The sequence below is a fragment of the Scardinius erythrophthalmus genome, assembly GCF_964197995.2.
Source record: "Scardinius erythrophthalmus genome assembly, chromosome: 17".
Lineage (NCBI taxonomy): Eukaryota > Metazoa > Chordata > Actinopteri > Cypriniformes > Leuciscidae > Scardinius > Scardinius erythrophthalmus.
This window is the reverse complement of record NC_138237.1, coordinates 23,223,435-23,240,191: the sequence shown is the minus strand read 5'-3', so window position 1 is coordinate 23,240,191 and position 16,757 is coordinate 23,223,435. Positions and strand designations below refer to the sequence as shown.

Genomic DNA, 16,757 nt, shown 5'->3' with positions numbered 1-16,757 from the left:
ATCATTTACATTTTTATTATTTTGAAGCAACTTTAATCGTTTAACCCAACATTTAGTTATACTGCCCATCTTTACTGATATATTTAATAGTAATATACAAATTGATTCTAATGAAACATGCTATGAAAATATATATAATGGGCACCCAACACACAATTGTCAGCAATTGAAATCAGATGGTGGACTAAGGGGTATAGAAGGAAGAACAACAACAGTCTGGAACACGAATCAAGGAAATGCAGATCACAGCAGATATGTAACACCACTTACCAAGATGTAAACATAATTATTCAAAACAATATTGTATGAGACCGACAACTTGTAATTGATGATAGTTACTTTCTTGTGTGTTACGTTTTGGATAGTACACGTTTTATAGGCCTGTTACGCTGTAAATACGGACACAGCGTTATACACAGGAAGAAACACAAAATTACCCAGACGTCTTAGCACAGCGTTTCCGTAGTGTAGTGGTTATCACGTTCGCCTAACACGCGAAAGGTCCCCGGTTCGAAACCGGGCGGAAACAAGTTTTTTTTCTTTCATAATACCACTCACATTCAAAAGTCAAGTTAAATACACGAAAAAAAAACAAAAAAAAACAACCACACACAACCCCGGAACGCTAAACATCAGATTTTGTAATTACCTACATGTTTTCTCTTTAAAATCAATAGACAAATAAAAAACGCACGCAAATACATTCATAGTTGGGACTTTTATACAAACATTGACAGACTTTTATTCTGAAACCAACACTGTGGCTGCAGAAAAAAGACTTGAAATGACATTTTCAGATAAATGCTGAAGGCTTCACACTACTGCAAATAATCAAAATATGCCTGGTTTTAACTACGGGGATGATCAGGTAAATTTCAGATGCACTTAAATGGCATGTATGTGATTTTAAGTAGCCACCGTATATATATGATCTTTAGAGATTTAAGCTGCATCTCTGTTCGGAGCTAATAAGACAGTCATATTAATCCTATTCTTTGCTCAAATGTTTATTTAACTGAATTTTATTTAATCCGCGTTTCAGAGAGAAACTAAATTTGAGCAAGCTCAAGCTGTTTGGAAACGTTTAATGGCCATTAGCTTTGTATTGGTGGCTTACGTCTGCCATTACTCTATTTTAAAGTTTTACGCCTAAAGACTGTTTCAGTATTTTGTCATTCATATTAAAAATTCACTTGTGAATATTCTGATATATTATATTGATGATAGACTTAGATACTGGCAGACAAAACAGCTGACGCGAAATAATGCGAAACTCAGCCGCATAAAAACTGCGCAGCTATGATGCGCTAGAACACTTGTCTTTGTATGGTTCAAACGCCACTGTTTACACTGCACGGATAGGTTTAGATTTACTGATCTGTAGAACACAAACACACGTCAGCGTTACGTGCGTATGTTCTATAGATCATATCGAATGCGGGCCTAATTTGACAGCACGATCCAGCCGTTCCAAGAGGTTTTAAGGATTGAGTGACACATTACAAATAGAGGTCTCTCCTCCAGGATATGATAACTGTACCCACACTGAAATGAGTATCAGAAATAAAGAGCTTAATATACATTTCAAACCCGGGCACGTTGAGGTTGTTCAGGTAAGACAGTTGACCATTTCTAAGAAAGCCTTCATGGTATACAAGCCACAGTAACTTTATATCAAATTGACTGCCTTATAATCGAGGGAGATCCGTTCTGTGGTCATTTTAATACTTAAAAAGAAATACAAATCACGTAATTGTTATCGCGTTGTTTAGTTTCAGTTGTGACAGGAATGCATATCATGTTTGAATTGTTTATAATTTGGCAGTACTTTAAACTAGAAGGCATACGAGTGCCTTCCTAAATAATTAGACATACGGTGCTTATTATGATGTTTTTCATTTGTATATTAAAATGCTGTGCGACACTGATGTGTTGTCTCTGCATTTAAACCCGCTGTTGGTTAATCCCATTAACCAGTTTCCTCTTTAGATGCAAGTCAGATTTAAAGTTGAACTACAACGTGCTTGAGAGCATATATAAAACAACGAAAAACCAATTTCATCTGTACAAATTAAACAAAGTCTGTAAAATGTTATTTAAAATACATGTCTGACTGGAGTAAAAATGAAAAAAAAAAAAATATATTAATGGCAAAACTTTCAATGCCATAAACAAAACTATGTATGGCAATAACGTTTAACACAGAAATGTGCGTTCAAGTCGTCCTGGGAAGTTCGTACGTACGAGGTGGGACGGCAGGTGCGTTCAAGTCACTTTCGTCGGAGTAAGATGGCGGAGTACTTTCTCTTAATTAATTACACGAAAATACAGTAAGTTTCTTAAACTCATGTACTAGAAAATTAATAACAAAGAAATGTGCATCAGGTGTACTTAGTTTTTTTTTTAATGTTTTTAATTAATTTATGAAGCCACTGCCAACTTTATCGTTACATGTTGTGTTGTTATATTATAATGCCATCATTCTGCTTTTTATAATCTGAACTCCAAGATGATAGTGTGCTTAATGGGTACTTGAGCTTAATAGGTACGTTTACCCTAACTTACAAATGCAAATATTGTATTAAAAAAGGTTCTGTCCTTTTACTTTATAGGGTTGTTTAAGTGTCGTCACGCCCGAGGCTGAAAGCGATGCTAGTTTAACAGCGATGTATTTTTAAAGGCAATTTCCAAGTGTCACCATCCTCTGTATTACCATAAACTCAGTGCAGAATGTGTACTACAACTGTAATAGAATATAAGTTAACGTACTCCTTTCAGTTGCAAACGTGGACTGCGTTAATTGGACTGAAAAAGTAAGTTAACGTTAGTCTAAATTGTCAGACTCATTAAACAATTACAATTAACAACATGACATCTTTCAAATAACAAAATATAAAGTACAATTTACCTCATAATAAGACAAGCGACGTTCACGGACTACATTTGAGGTAAATTTTATTATCGAACGCCACTTAACTAACTTAACAGTCAGTTCATCAACACGACGACGACGATAGCTAATATCAGATAAACTTCTCAAGAATATTGAAATATCCTACCTTTCTTCGTTTGTTTTGCTGTTTTTTAGAATGGTCAGTCGCACACACACACAAAAAACACCCCTTAGGTTTTTTCCATCAGTTGTCATTACACGACGAATGGACATCATCTGCCAATGATGTTGTAGGGGCGTGTTCAGATTCTTTGATTGGCGGCTCTCATTAGTTTTCAGTTGTGTCAATCAAATCTCGGACCTGATATCGTTCTACTCAGTATAACTATATATATATATATATATATATATATATATATATATATATATATATATATATATATATATATATATATATATAAAACATCTTATAGACACAGCAGTCTTTTGTTTTATAAAATGTTTCCCCATGTATTGACATTCTTCAAATTATGAATAATTAAGAAAATGTTCACGTGTCTAAAAAGCGCTTCATCTGTGAAGCATTTGTTGTCTACTACAAACATCAGAAAAACATCTTTAAACAGTTTTACATAGCCTACATTCTAAATCTTTAAGACATTTTAACATCTGACAGGAAACATTTTAAAGGCTCATTGCAGATGAAAAATACTTGCATCCTGCAGATAAAAACATGCACATCAACTAGGCACCTCTGCTATGTGTGTGTGTGTGCTATTAAACTGTTCTGTCATTTAGGATGATGTCTACACACCGTACCGGCGTGTGCTTGTGACTGGCGCAACAGGGTTACTGGGCCGTGCTGTTTATAAAGAGTTCAAGAACAATGACTGGGATTCTTTGGGATGTGGCTACAACCGTGCCCGGCCTTGTTTCCTGAAGTGTAATCTCTTAGATGAAGACGCAGTGCGAGGGGTCATTCAGGGCTTTCAGGTAACTTACGCTCTATCATATTATTGCCCTAACCCTAGTAAGATCACCCACTGCTACTCTCTTACCACCAACACATTTTTTTTATACAGTACATGCTTGATGTGTCAAAAGTGTTTTTCTCCATTTTGTGAATGTCAGCCTCATGTCATTGTGCACTGTGCTGCTGAAAGGAGGCCAGACGTGGTGGAGCGTCATACTGAAGCAGCCATGAACCTGAATGTGCATGCATGCACTACTCTGGCCAAAGAAGCAGGTCAGTAAAGTGACACATATCGAGCGTAGCATCAGTTCTGGCAGGTCATGTTAGTCAAGCTCGCGTCAGCTGACTCTCAGGAGATTCTGTATGCTAATTGTCAATTGTGGTCCTGACAGAACTGTTAAATTAGATATGGTTATAAATGCAACATTTCTTGTTAAAGTTCTCCATAATCCCTTTCCACAGGTAGCATCTTCCTCATATACATCAGCACAGATTACGTGTTTGATGGACGTAATCCTCCCTATGGAGAAAACGATGCCCCCAATCCTTTGAATTTGTATGGGAAGTCCAAGCTAGAGGGTGAGAGGGAGATTCTCAGACACTGCCCAGGTATGTTCTGTTTTTCAACCACATATGAAAGGATCTGCTAGTTTTTTCTTCATTACAAAATAAAAATATATTTAAGCTAGATTGAGGCGTGAGAGCCCTTCCACAATGATATTAGGAGAGCATAACATGTATGTTCCCTTTAAAAACAATTCTCTGTCTGTATTTGCTCTGAGCAGGGGCAGCTATACTGCGAGTGCCCATTCTCTTTGGAGAGGTGGAGAAGGTTGAGGAGAGCGCAGTGACAGTTTTGTGGGACCGAGTTCAGGAGGGAGCCGAGAGTTGCACCATAGAACATTGTCAGCAACGCTTCCCCACCTTCACTAAAGATGTGGCACGTGTCTGTCGGAACATGGCTGAGCGAGCCCTTCAGGTGAGCCCCAGGGGTGTCAAGCTCAGTTTAGGTCAAGGGCTGGATTGAACTAAAAGTCACTTTGGTGTCCCCATGTAGAGAATGCATGCACAATGCACATTCCAGTCCAGAATCAACTTAGCCATTGATTTCTGTACAACATGTTCCTGTTGCCCTCAGGATCCATCATTGCGTGGAATCTTCCATTACTCTGCTAAAGAGCAGATGACCAAATATGAGATTGCCTGTGCAATAGCAGACGCTTTCAACTTGCCTAGCAGTCATCTAATACCAGTGAGTACAAAGAAAAAATAATAAAAATTGTGTGCTGAAAAGATACCATCATCACATATTCTGTCCTTCTTACAGTGTGTACAGTCCAGGGTCGGAAATGAACAGAGGCTTAGGGCAAAAATTCCACCAAAATGAATAAATTATCGACTGTCGTGATTAAAGTAAGATGTGAATATGTAGGAAAAGTGTTCTTTGCTCGCGTTCTGTACATAATTTAATCCCAATATTATAACCAATGTGAAGTTTTAATTTTTTTTTATGTGTAAAAAGTGATAAACTGATTAGTAAATGGATCTTAGCTTGGTTTCTCAGTGTAGCCTACAAGAATATGCTTTGCTTCTAATTTGATAATGTAAAGATGACTTTTGTTGATGTAATTTTATTTCCCAGGGCATGAGGCAAATATTGCCCCTTAATAGAAAAGTTAGTTTCTGACCCTGGTACAGACTGTATACACTCTTGTCTTGCATGTAACATGCATATTATAGCTATATGTGGAATGTTTGTGTAAATATAGTGAAAAATATGACTCCAATCTTTGACTCTTTTTGTTCAGTATGATCTGTTTAGTTATTTAATGTGATAATCTGTTTTTATCATTAACCTGTGTGTGTGTGTGTGTGTGTGTAGATGACAGAGCAGCCTGCTGGAGCAGGGGCTCAGAGGCCACATAACGCCCAGTTAGAGTGCTCACGCCTGGAGCTCCTCGGCCTGAGTGTGGACTCCACCCCTTTCAAGACTGCCATAAGGGAGAGCCTATGGCCCTTCCAGCATGACAAACGATGGAGGCAGACCGTCTTTCATTAAAGCAACGACTATATCCCAAACTCCAGAAAGAAATTGGACCACACTCTTTAAATGTTTAGCATTTAAATATTTCACAGAAACAATAATCCTGAAATAAAACAGATCCTCGCTCTTCACAATTCCAGCTGCTTTGTATGATGTCAAAGTATACATTTGTTATAGCCAGCAGTGTTTCACCTTTGTGTTTTTTGTGTGGATTGCATTATAAATGAATGAGTCCTCAACTGTACTTTGTGTTTCTTTCCTAAATTGTATTAGTTCATGTAAATGACAAGTTGAAGACAAGGATGTTTGATAAAGGAACGGATGATATGCTCAATTTTTGCTGTTCCCTCTTTTTTTATATATATAAAAAATAAAATAACAAACACCAGACATTTATTTGAGGAATAGAGAATGAATAAGTTAAGTATCAGGAAGCTAAAACTGAGCCTTTCTTTCTTGACGATTAAAAGTTTTTTTCCCCATATACTTTACATAACAGGAGTGTTATTTACGAATAGATAAGGCTACACACACTTGGAGCTGCAAACCTTATACTAGTTCTTTAAACCTTATACATCAAGATACTGTGGCTTTAAAAGTATTCTAATAACCCTGACTCATTATTATTGTATTTACATCTAAATACAGTAAATGTTTCCAGTTTCAAGTAAATCATAAATGACTAACTTACTTACAGTAACACAGTCCTGCGGTTGGTCTTTTGCAAGATCCCTTTAACCAACAAAAGCCAGTTCCTTAATTATGCCGAGAAGTGACATATACCATATTACTAATGAATTTGATAAATTCTGTAAGGTTTTGTTATATTAGTTCATTTTTAAAAGCATTCCATCCTGTTGGATAAAATTACAGTAACAGAATTTTAAAAGATGTTTCAAAAACATCAGTTCACTCTCAATCCTTCAGTAAGCAGTGATTCACTGATCTTATTGATATCTTGTAAGGGCATGCAGTTCATTTCTTTATTTTCTTCATGTTATTGTCTTGCCATCATGTAATCAAGGTGAGATTGACCAGAGGATATTTCTGAAAATATGATATGCTAAAACAAGCATACTTTTCTAAAAAAATAAAAATAAAATAAAAAGTCCGGTATAACAGACACGGCTATTTTAAATTGTCATTAATAATATATTAGCCAACTATAAAACGTAAGTGATAAACTTGTTTTATCAAACCTCATAACCGTGGAATTCGGAACCGCATACTATTCGTACTAATTAGACCATATCTAACAATGGCAGAAATAGTAAGTATGCTAGTGTGAGAAGTTATTTCTTGTGTCGTGGTGACGTTTCCTCAAATGGGCGGGGTCATTGGGTTGTGCTTCACGCGCTGCTGTATAGCGGTCAGCTGATATTACCACGAGTAACTTTCCAATGGGAGTCCGCGCACCGCTGTCTACGTGACATCACCGTTGTGACCAAATCGAGAAGCGTTATTTTATCCGTGATTGCAGCTTCATCGGTTTACGCCGGACTTCAGCGGCGGGATAATAACATAACCAAATTCTGAAGGACAACAAAGGAAGCGCAATTCGCTGAAAAGAAACCGGTTTTTCCTCCAAAGGTAAAAAAAAATAAAAAATAAAAAAAAATTCTTTGCCTTTTCAATACAATACACGCTAACCAAATGAAATGTCTTTCGTTTTAGAAATGAGTTAGTCTCATTTGCTAGTGAATATGTTTGTTTTTTTGGTTCTGTCAAACATTGACCACTGAATGGTAACGTTTGGGTTGTTAGTCCTCAGGGTCTTACCGCCCCTCCATTTTCCTCCACACAAACTATGGCGCACAAGAAATATCTCTTGAACATGAGGATATAAAGCTATTCTATTATTAGGTATTGTGAGACATGGAAGATATAACGTTTTATTCAAGTTGTTGTTGCTGTAAACTACTGTGTTTTCATAATGTGTGTGTCGCACATTTATTCGCGTGGGTGAATGAGATCCTGACCTTTGTTTGGCAGCAGGTGAACAATCATCTTGTTGTGAATGAATCCGATCGCCTGATTCTGATTATTACTGCAGTGTCTGTAACAGCTAACACTACTGCATTCACCGTCACAGAGAGTGGGGCGTGTTAATGTATAGGCCAAAAACAATAGATGTGCTTGCCACTTTTGATCATCATTAGTTCAGTTCAGAGTCAGACTCCGCTCATTTCAGATGGGGTGTCTATTAGTTTAGCTAGGTATCAGCATGTAGTTTGATCATTCAGCTGTTTTGATGTCACTGTCAGAGCAAGTTTGTGAAGTGTTTCCGATAACTTTTGAGTGCATGAAATTGTGTGAATAATAAATTGGAATATATTCTGATCTGATTAAATGATCAGATTTAATTCATAAAAGCATTAATCTGCTATATATTGGGCCCATGGTCTACCCTAGCCGAGGCCCCTAAAGCACACTGTAATACTTGTACATGTGTGACATATGTAAGTGGATATGCCTGTTAATTTATACATTTAATGGTAAGTAGAGCAAAGATTAAACCTAAAGTTTGGAATTCTGATTATGTGGCAATATTGTCCTGATCCACAACAATTGTCTTTTTTTGTTGTTGTTTTGTGGATTTGCTCTATGTGTATTAGTCATTCCATTCAGGATTGTCTCTCTGTTGTTCGAGTAATGCATTGCCAGCTTGTTCCATTAAGAGCCATTAAGTTAATAATTTACCATCACTGAGTCAAGAGAGCACTGTTTGACTTCAGCTAGATCAAATACTCACACCGCCATTGTAAGTGTATTAGTCAGCGCTGATACCATTTCCGTGGAGAGAATACCCACTGTTAATGAGGCTTGATATTCACTGATCATATAAAGAAAGAGTTTTTTTTTGGCCCATGTACTGGGTGATGTTTAGAAATATGACTCATCATTTGATGCATCCAATGATTCAGATAGAGATTGCCTTCTATTTACATTTTTTTTTTTCCAAAACAATCATTCTGAATAGCCTAAATAACAGACTGTACTAGTCAAAGTAGACAGCTAAATGTCATTTTTAATATGATGTGATTGAAAGATCTATATGTCTGTCACTCATAGCCTCATTGTATTTTATTTCAAATTAAATATGCTTATTGATCCTCAATAAGGTCTATTTGTTAATCTAGCAATTTTTTTTTAAATCTCTTGAACATTTTTATGTATATTTGTGATATAGGCATGTACACTATCGTTTAAAATGTTTTTTTTTTTTTTTTAAAGAAATTAACACTTTTATTCAGCAACCATATCAGTTTAATGGGCCCCATGTACTTCCAAAATAGGAAACAAAATACTGTGGAAGTCAATGGCTACAGTCAACTGTCTGGTTACCGACATTCTTTAATATATCTTCTTTTGTGTTTAGCAGAAGAACGAAACTCATTCAGGTTTGGAACAACTTGAGGGTGAGTCAATGAGGACAAAATGAGGACATTTTTGGGTGAACAGAAGAAGAGTAGTATAGTTTTACACCTAGATACATGCCTAGCCTGTTAAAAACAATTAAACAAAAAAGGAAAGTGCACATTTTAACTTGATAATTGCAATAACTCTTAACTGCTGCCTGAGTAATTTTTTTCATTGTTTTCTCCCAGCTAGCTTGCTCAATTCCAGCGTGTAGATGAATTACGAGCAGCCTCCCCCCTACACAGGGCCTGGTCCCACTGCTCCTGGATACCCCCCTCCAAACGCTCCTGGATACCCTCCTCAGGGATACCCTCCTCAGGGATTCCCTGCACAGCCGTACCAAGGATATCCAGTCAATACCGACCAGCCCAACCCTGGTTACCCAAACTACCCTCCTGGACCCCCTGGGTCATATCCAGTCCAGCCAGGATACCAGGGGTACCCACAACCACAGTATGGAGGCCCAATGTATGGGGAACCTCCTAAGAACACTGGTGAGATTCTTGATTTCCTGTCATGTTGAACATTCTCATTTACACAGTCATTGGGTTAGTGTCACTCTAACTTCCTCATAAACATCCTCATTTGTAACAGTGGAATCAACAGATTTACACAAAACACAGCTAGAACAGTTAGTGGAAATGTTTGTTGCTCATAGTTTGAGTAACAGTCATGTAATCATTAATAGCTGTATTCATTTTCCTGGTGTTCTTTTTCTTAATAGGAAGTTAACACAGGTCAGAGGATTACAGTATGTCTAACAGCTGTTATGTAAATTAGCCTACATATGTTGTTTAGCTTCGGTCACCTACTAGGTTTTTAAATCATGTTTTAATTAACTCTAATGGACTTTCACATACAGGTTTACAAGCATCAAAGGTCAAAAAACTTCATTTGATCATAATATACATTTGCACATCACCACATTTTTTTATGATTCTCAAACGACTCATCAGATGAATCAGTCTCTCTAAATCCCGGCTTTCTGGGAATACTCTGCTCTGATTGGCCAGGCACCTCAGTCGGTTGTGATTGGTCTACCGCATACAGTGCTCGTGTCGAAAAACAAAAATGCTCATTGGCATAACTGAACGCCAGCTCTGTCCTGACTCAGCGATTCTACACTGTAAACTAAAGATAGTAATGAACAATGACATCGATTTTACTATATCAATCCCGATGGTGAAACACTGGAAGTAATTCAACCCGAACCTCCGACTCCAGCAGGACGTTTCTCAGTGATACGCTGCTTGATTTGAGGTACATTATGAGATGTTGCAACTGTAATTCCTCACCATCATCATAAACAAGTGTATGTCCATCAACAAACTGATTATTTTACTTATACTTATTTATTTACCGATGTGTATTTTTCTAATTTATTGCGGTGAAAATGTGGGAACTCTATCAATAACAGTACATTAGCCGAGCTCTAGCGTGAATGACTGATGTAACAAACGTTGGTAAAACAAATCTTGCTCCATCCTTTATCTTTACTCAAAGTAGTGAGAACAACAGACAATCTGCATTAACAGACACAGTTTTAGATAATCGTGGCCCACAACTGATTAGCAGAAGTATTTCAGTAAGACAGTAATAACGTGAGTTAGCAGGAGACCCTGACAATATAAAACACAAAACGTAGTATTTTGAACACCGGTAGAAAATATATACATCAATAACTAGTCATACTTACAGGTTGTGATTCTGAGGAGCAAGTTAGTCCAAATTAACTGGGTACTGACTCGTCTTTCAAGAGCAAGCGCTTTGCGAATCCTGCATTGAACTCTGAGATTTGAGAAGCAGTCGTCAGTAAAATAAAGGGAACACAGCAAAAGTTTAGGATTATCTGCTGTGGTATCGTGGGAAAGATGAATTTTAACCACTGATTCTTCATGCTCGTTCTTGGGCAGTGAAAAAAACTGGCTTTACCTTCACATTATAGAGCACGGCGCTGTCTTCTCGACATGATCCTGTCCAGTATCCACAGGAATCAGCTGCAGGTTTGAGGTTCAAGTTTTCCCTGGTGTCTGCACGCACTATATAAGTGGGCGGGCAATATGTTTCGTCATGAGGTCAAAACGAAACGGCTTAGGATTCGTTTGAAAAACGAAAATTTAATTGACTCTTACTTTTGAGAGACAATAACTTTATATAAGGTGCACTTTCAGATTTAAAACTTTGCAGGATGTTTTCATTCACTTAGAGCTATGTTACACACTACATGAAAGGTCATTTCCAAAAATCCATAATTGGGGTCATTTTTCAATAAAAAAATAAATTGTTCAATATTTCAGAATCTGAGCTGTATTATATGTCTGTGTTTTTCCCCCAGTGTATGTTGTGGAGCAGGGCAGACGGGAAGATTCTGGGGACCAGGCATGTTTAACTGCATGTTGGACTGCTCTGTGTTGCTGCTGTCTCTGGGACATGTTGACTTAGAATATTGAGGAAAACCGCTGTGACCCCCTCCGTCATTTGTAATGAGCTTTCACTCCAGTCCTTATTTAATGTATGACTACTGAAAAATAACTGAAAAACAAATGTAGCCTCCATTTCCAGTAGTCCAGCTTGAAGCTCCTCTTTTTATTCCTTGACGCACGATACGCACTGAGAGACTGATTACACTCATTGATCTTATTTGTAGAGGCATATTAAACAGAATGTTTTTATTATTTGTCTTATACAAATGTCATCTCTTTAATGAATGCAAAAATGTAAAATTGCTTGAATATAAGGCCAGATTTGATAATCAAATATGGCCTTGCACAGTCTGTGAATGTTAGATCTGTCTTAATATGAAAAAAGTTTGTTTCTATTAATAAAAATGATGGAAATAAGCCATGTCATCGCTTGTTTACTCAAAATGTGTGTTTCAGTGTAGTTTCTGCGCTACTGGCATCATCAAATGGGACTGCCAAAGTAATGACTTTTAAAACAAATTTCCCGGACACTCCTCCGGTGTTGTGTTGCTGTGCCGGGAAGGTCTTGATGCTCAAACAAGCTGAGCAATGTTTTTAAAGCACCACAGTGTTTACATATATTTAAACCAACTTAAAGTTTCCGCCTATTGAACTGAGATGGAGGTATTTTAACATTTAGTTTTACATATTTATCTCCACATCTGAAGCATCTGGTAAAAATCCACTCTGAACATTTAATTGCACATCTTGTGAACATTTTAAACACAATATGAGGCAACAGACCTGAACCTTTGCCACAAAATATAATACATATTCAACTGATTATATGCTAATTTATTATCAGCTTTCTTGTCTGCATTTTCAGCTATAAATTTAATGAGGAATTTTAGCTAAACTAGAATAGTATTGACTGGGAATCCTGTAAGGAATTGTTTGTTGAGACACACATGCACTTTTAATGAGGAATCTTTTATTAGTCTTCACACCTCACCGGCTCTTCATAGTGTTGTTGAACTGCTCCAGCTGTCAGGTACTACAGACCACATGCCTTTGTCCACTCTCAAAACTAATCTCTGACAGGAATCTAGTCTATGCTGTTGTATGCAGGTTCTTAAAAGATAGATGAATAGATGCTAATTTAGGGCTTTAGATACGCTGAGCATATGTCTTTGCCAGAGCCTAATGTTAATGTTTTACGTATGTTGGTGTGTGTTGAAATAACCGAGGTAAGGTAAGCAGCGTTTATGAATAGGTGACATAACGTGTTTGTTTGGAGTCTTTTCAACATGTACATACCAGAATCTCGAGAGCAAAGTGCAACACTCTTGAGTGATGTCTTCCCCCAGCACCAGTGTGCATCATTTAACTGGAAGTGGTTACCATGGGTGTAAACTTAAAGGTATAGCGGAGGATGTTTTACTTCCTGGTGGGTAGTGTAAACTATTGGTCCTCCTAATTGTCAATCATTCTGGTGAATCAATCAAACTTTTCAAAAAGTGGAGAGGGCGGGTCTTATCTAAAATTTGGAAAGATCCTCCGCTATACCTTTAACTCCCGCATTGCAACATGCTATTTAAAGCCTAGTTGTGTGGGTTTTTTTCCGCTGTCAGCAATGACAGCTACAGCTGGCCTGATCATTGAGATGGTCCTCACTGCAGAACATGAAATCCAGGGGGAGGAGTTGGATCCAGATCCAACTCCTCCCACCTTACATATACCTAAACCTACCCATCTCCACCCCCTGATCCCTAAACCCAGTTTATATATATATATATATATATATATATATATTTTTTTTTTTTACAAAGTTTAATATGAATCTCCACAGCGGTTTATGTTTGTCAGTCCACGGAAATCTTCCCAAAACTCTTCCTAATGTTCTCAGCTGACTGTCATTCCACCTCACTGGCCCAAGACAATCACTTTTTGACTTCTAGTTCTCTGGCATTTTAACTTCATTTCTGGATAAGGGAATAACAGGACAAGTCATTGTTCTCTGTGCGTTCACAATGTAACAGTGTTATGGAACTGTTGAGTCAGTAATTACAATGTAGGCTAAACTGCAGAGACATATGCTAGGTCGAAAATAATCTACTAGACAGAATATAATGCAATTTTGACAAAACTTAGGGGATTTAGATTTGTTGAGTTGACTGATCTTTAAGTCATAATTATAAACAAAAACAAAATCCTTCAAAAATCAAGTTGCATAAAAAAATTATAAACCATGTACACCTAAAAAAAAAACCTTTTTCTTTTAGACAGAAAGAGCTGTAGGGATTGAGTTTGGTCCACTGATAAATTAGCTGTTGATCTTTATGTTAAATAAACAGACAATCACCATTTTCATTAAGTGAATTCGGAACTTTCGCAGCATCACTTATGGCATTGATTGAAGTGTTCTGCTCGGCTGTAAAGGAAAGAATTCAAAGTACAAATGCAAATGTTTTATTTTCATAGAATTTCCAAAGAACCTCCTTCCACCGGCGTCTGAGTGTAACTTTTCTAGATGACGCTCATATCCAGGCTGACTTTACCACAGTCAGAAGAGATTTTACATCAATAGAGAAAAAAGGCCAATGGCTGCTTTAGCTTTCATAATATTTAAAGAAAACAACCTCTGCAATGAGTCTTGCAATGGATTTTCACATTACGTAACGATGAAGCCACTTCCTCGAAATGTTCTTGATTTAACACACTCAAACTGTTGTCAATGAGAATATTTTACATGTGTAGTATGTTTCACAGTTTTAAAAGACTTGAAAAAAACAAACAATATATATATTACGCTTTCATCTGATATCACTTGTCAAGTTGAATTTAAATTAATAAAATAATAATAAAAAAAACGCAGACAATCAATAATCTCTCTTACATATTATACAAAACAGTAGTCTCATGTACAGGTCGTCGATCAATGCATCAGCCCCTGTTGTGATTGTCATATATTACGAACAGAAGAGGACAGATGGTGTGAGCTGATGATCAACACATCTAACGAAAGCCAATCAGAAAGCTCAGCCTCGATTGAAATCTTCATACAGAACACTGCAGTGATCTACCAGGAAAATTCACGAGGAACGAGACGAGGAAATGTCGAGATGCTGCAGTTCCTTCTGAATGTGTTCCAGTGTAGTTTCACAAACATGTATGAGAGCAGGTGACTGTTTTATTGGGTAATGCGGCCCGAGCGTGCGGTGAACTGATTGAGTGTGATTTTCTGTAATGGTTTGATATGCAGTCATGAAAAACCAAAGCAGTGAGCCATCACACTATCATCACATGAACGTCCCCCACTCACAGCCAGTCTGAAATGACTAAAAAATATGTACCACTTCCTATAAAGTCAAAATGCCACTACAAAATCATTGTTCACAAGTGCTTTTTTTCAATATTGGGTCATAGTGTTCTTGCTGCTGGCTGTCGGTTCTCCATATTTGGGAAACGTCTCTGCAGCACGCTGTTGTTTCTCTCCGTAGGAGATGGTGTGGCATCAGCAACAGCTGAACTCTGTTACCTCCTGCCCATCTCGTTCTGTTTGAGGAACTGGATGTTAGCGCTGCTATCTGCCAGTTCAGGGTACTGCTCCACCGGGAGCACGTAGTAGCCCTCGTATCCCACGACCTTCCCCATTGCTAACAGTTGTTGCTTCTCATTTTCAGCCCACACGCGTCCTCCTTCCCTGCCCTCGCGCGCTTGCTGCTGCTCCCTGGCCCAGGCTCCGGAAAGCGCCCTCTGGTGGGCCTGTTCCAGTACGCGGCTCCGCTCCTTTTCCAGAACCTCTGCTGACAGCCCGTATCGGACGCTGTATGTGAGTTTGGAGGAGTGGATATCTAGAGTGACGCCGCGGCGGGAGCGTCCGCTGATCGTTACGTTTATCCCGCTCTCCAGCGATTTGTGGCCACTGCTGAGACCCAGCGCCAACAAGTCGCTGTCGGCAAGTCCAAGCTTCACAAAGAAGTGGCAATCCCGGCCATCGATGGTGTAATGAGTGCCGTCCAGGTAGATGGCGTTGCTGAGGATCTGTGATATTTTGCGACTGTCTTCGCTAGTTGAGCTGGACAGATCTGTTAATACATGGCCATCCCTGATAGCGAGCATCATGCCTTTGCCCACGATGGGGGTGCTGGTGCCAAACCAGTAACCGGGCTTGTCACGCTTGGCACGCCGCAGTTTATTGAGCCGCCTCCCCTCAAGAACCATGAAGGCCTGGTTGTGTCTGTCTACTGAATGCTGAACTCCAGTGAAGAGCTGTAATGAAATGAATAGTTAGTGACACCTGATAAAAGTGGTTCCATAGTAATGATTCTCGTTATGTAAAGACCGGGACACACCAAACCGACGCCAAAGAACTAGCGCTGATGAAAGCCGACTGTGCTGTCGCATCGCGCCGCCTGTGTCGGGGGAAAAAACCTGCACTTGAACAGCATGTAAATGAGACAACTGTCTATTTCTGAAGATATATTCATCATGTATATTCGTTATTCAAAAAGGGAAACCGACGCTGCAGGCTGCAGATACACAAACGGTAAACAAAGCAGTGCGTGCTCACCGTTTTGAATATCAATCCTGCTAAACACTTTCTTCATTCCACTCCGCTCTATGCACTCCATAACCTTCTATCTGTACCGTTTTGACTTCTTTGCTCGCTGTTTTGCTATTATTCTACGCACTGACTCGTTCACTAAACTGAACAGCCAATCAGAGTTCTCTCTCTCACGACGGCCCGACGCCGATTCAACATGTCAAATCGGCCGAAAAAAGCCGACGAGGACCAATTTCAGCCGACTGTGCGGAACACACTGAGAAAACTTAGTCGGCCGATGCACATAAACTGCCCGACGGCCGACCGTCGGCTTGGTGTGTCCCGGGCTTAAGGTCACCTTCAGTTCTAGGTTGTCAGATGTGTCTAAGGCAGGGGTTCTCAACTCTGGCCCTCGAGATCCACTTTCCTGCAGAGTTTCCCTCCAACCTTGATTAAACCTCACCTACCTGCAACTTTCT

General features: G+C 38.6%; 3 protein-coding genes across 9 annotated transcripts in view; 2 read left to right on the top strand and 1 right to left on the bottom strand.

Moving 5' to 3' along the window:
- Positions 1–732: 732 nt before the first annotated feature.
- mat2b (methionine adenosyltransferase 2 non-catalytic beta subunit methionine) lies at positions 733–6,400 on the top strand. Of its 3 annotated transcripts, none has more exons than XM_081391909.1 (7): positions 733–868; positions 3,692–3,886; positions 4,025–4,139; positions 4,329–4,475; positions 4,652–4,845; positions 5,005–5,118; positions 5,749–6,400. In XM_081391909.1, exons 1-7 carry the CDS (start codon positions 839–841, stop codon positions 5,923–5,925), a joined length of 972 nt encoding a protein of 323 aa, XP_081248035.1. In that variant the 5' UTR covers positions 733–838; the 3' UTR covers positions 5,926–6,400. The 3 variants fall into 3 exon arrangements, with proteins under 3 accessions (XP_081248035.1, XP_081248034.1, XP_081248033.1); XM_081391908.1 differs by having other exon boundaries at positions 4,649–4,845; XM_081391907.1 differs by lacking the exon at positions 733–868 and adding an exon at positions 1,424–1,613 and having other exon boundaries at positions 4,649–4,845.
- Positions 6,401–7,236: 836 nt separating this feature from the next.
- LOC308705429 (cysteine-rich and transmembrane domain-containing protein 1) lies at positions 7,237–12,170 on the top strand. Of its 5 annotated transcripts, none has more exons than XM_081390447.1 (4): positions 7,237–7,500; positions 9,293–9,329; positions 9,519–9,824; positions 11,666–12,170. In XM_081390447.1, the coding sequence occupies exons 3-4, from the start codon at positions 9,545–9,547 to the stop codon at positions 11,770–11,772; spliced, it is 387 nt and encodes a 128-aa protein (XP_081246573.1). In that variant the 5' UTR covers positions 7,237–7,500; positions 9,293–9,329; positions 9,519–9,544; the 3' UTR covers positions 11,773–12,170. The 5 variants fall into 5 exon arrangements, with proteins under 5 accessions (XP_081246573.1, XP_081246572.1, XP_081246571.1 ...); XM_081390446.1 differs by having other exon boundaries at positions 9,290–9,329; positions 9,523–9,824; XM_081390445.1 differs by having other exon boundaries at positions 9,290–9,329.
- Positions 12,171–15,266: 3,096 nt separating this feature from the next.
- tenm2b (teneurin transmembrane protein 2b) overlaps positions 15,267–16,757 on the bottom strand; it is a gene marked incomplete at both ends in the record, with an annotated part of 221,512 nt that continues 220,021 nt past the window's right edge. The window contains one exon of the mRNA XM_081391712.1: positions 15,267–16,004. Within this exon, the coding sequence (XP_081247838.1) occupies positions 15,267–16,004 (738 nt within the window). The remainder of the gene's footprint in view (positions 16,005–16,757) is intronic.

Coding starts and splice junctions, on each gene's coding strand:
- mat2b (XM_081391907.1), top strand. CDS start 1,551: ATGAGTATCAGAAATAAAGAGCTTAATATACATTTCAAACCCGGGCAC. Junction 1,614..3,691: donor GGCACGTTGAGGTTGTTCAG/GTAAGACAGTTG, acceptor TCTGTCATTTAG/GATGATGTCTACACACCGTA. Junction 4,846..5,004: donor TGGCTGAGCGAGCCCTTCAG/GTGAGCCCCAGG, acceptor TGTTGCCCTCAG/GATCCATCATTGCGTGGAAT.
- LOC308705429 (XM_081390449.1), top strand. CDS start 9,545: ATGAATTACGAGCAGCCTCCCCCCTACACAGGGCCTGGTCCCACTGCT. Junction 9,825..11,665: donor GGAACCTCCTAAGAACACTG/GTGAGATTCTTG, acceptor TTTTTCCCCCAG/TGTATGTTGTGGAGCAGGGC.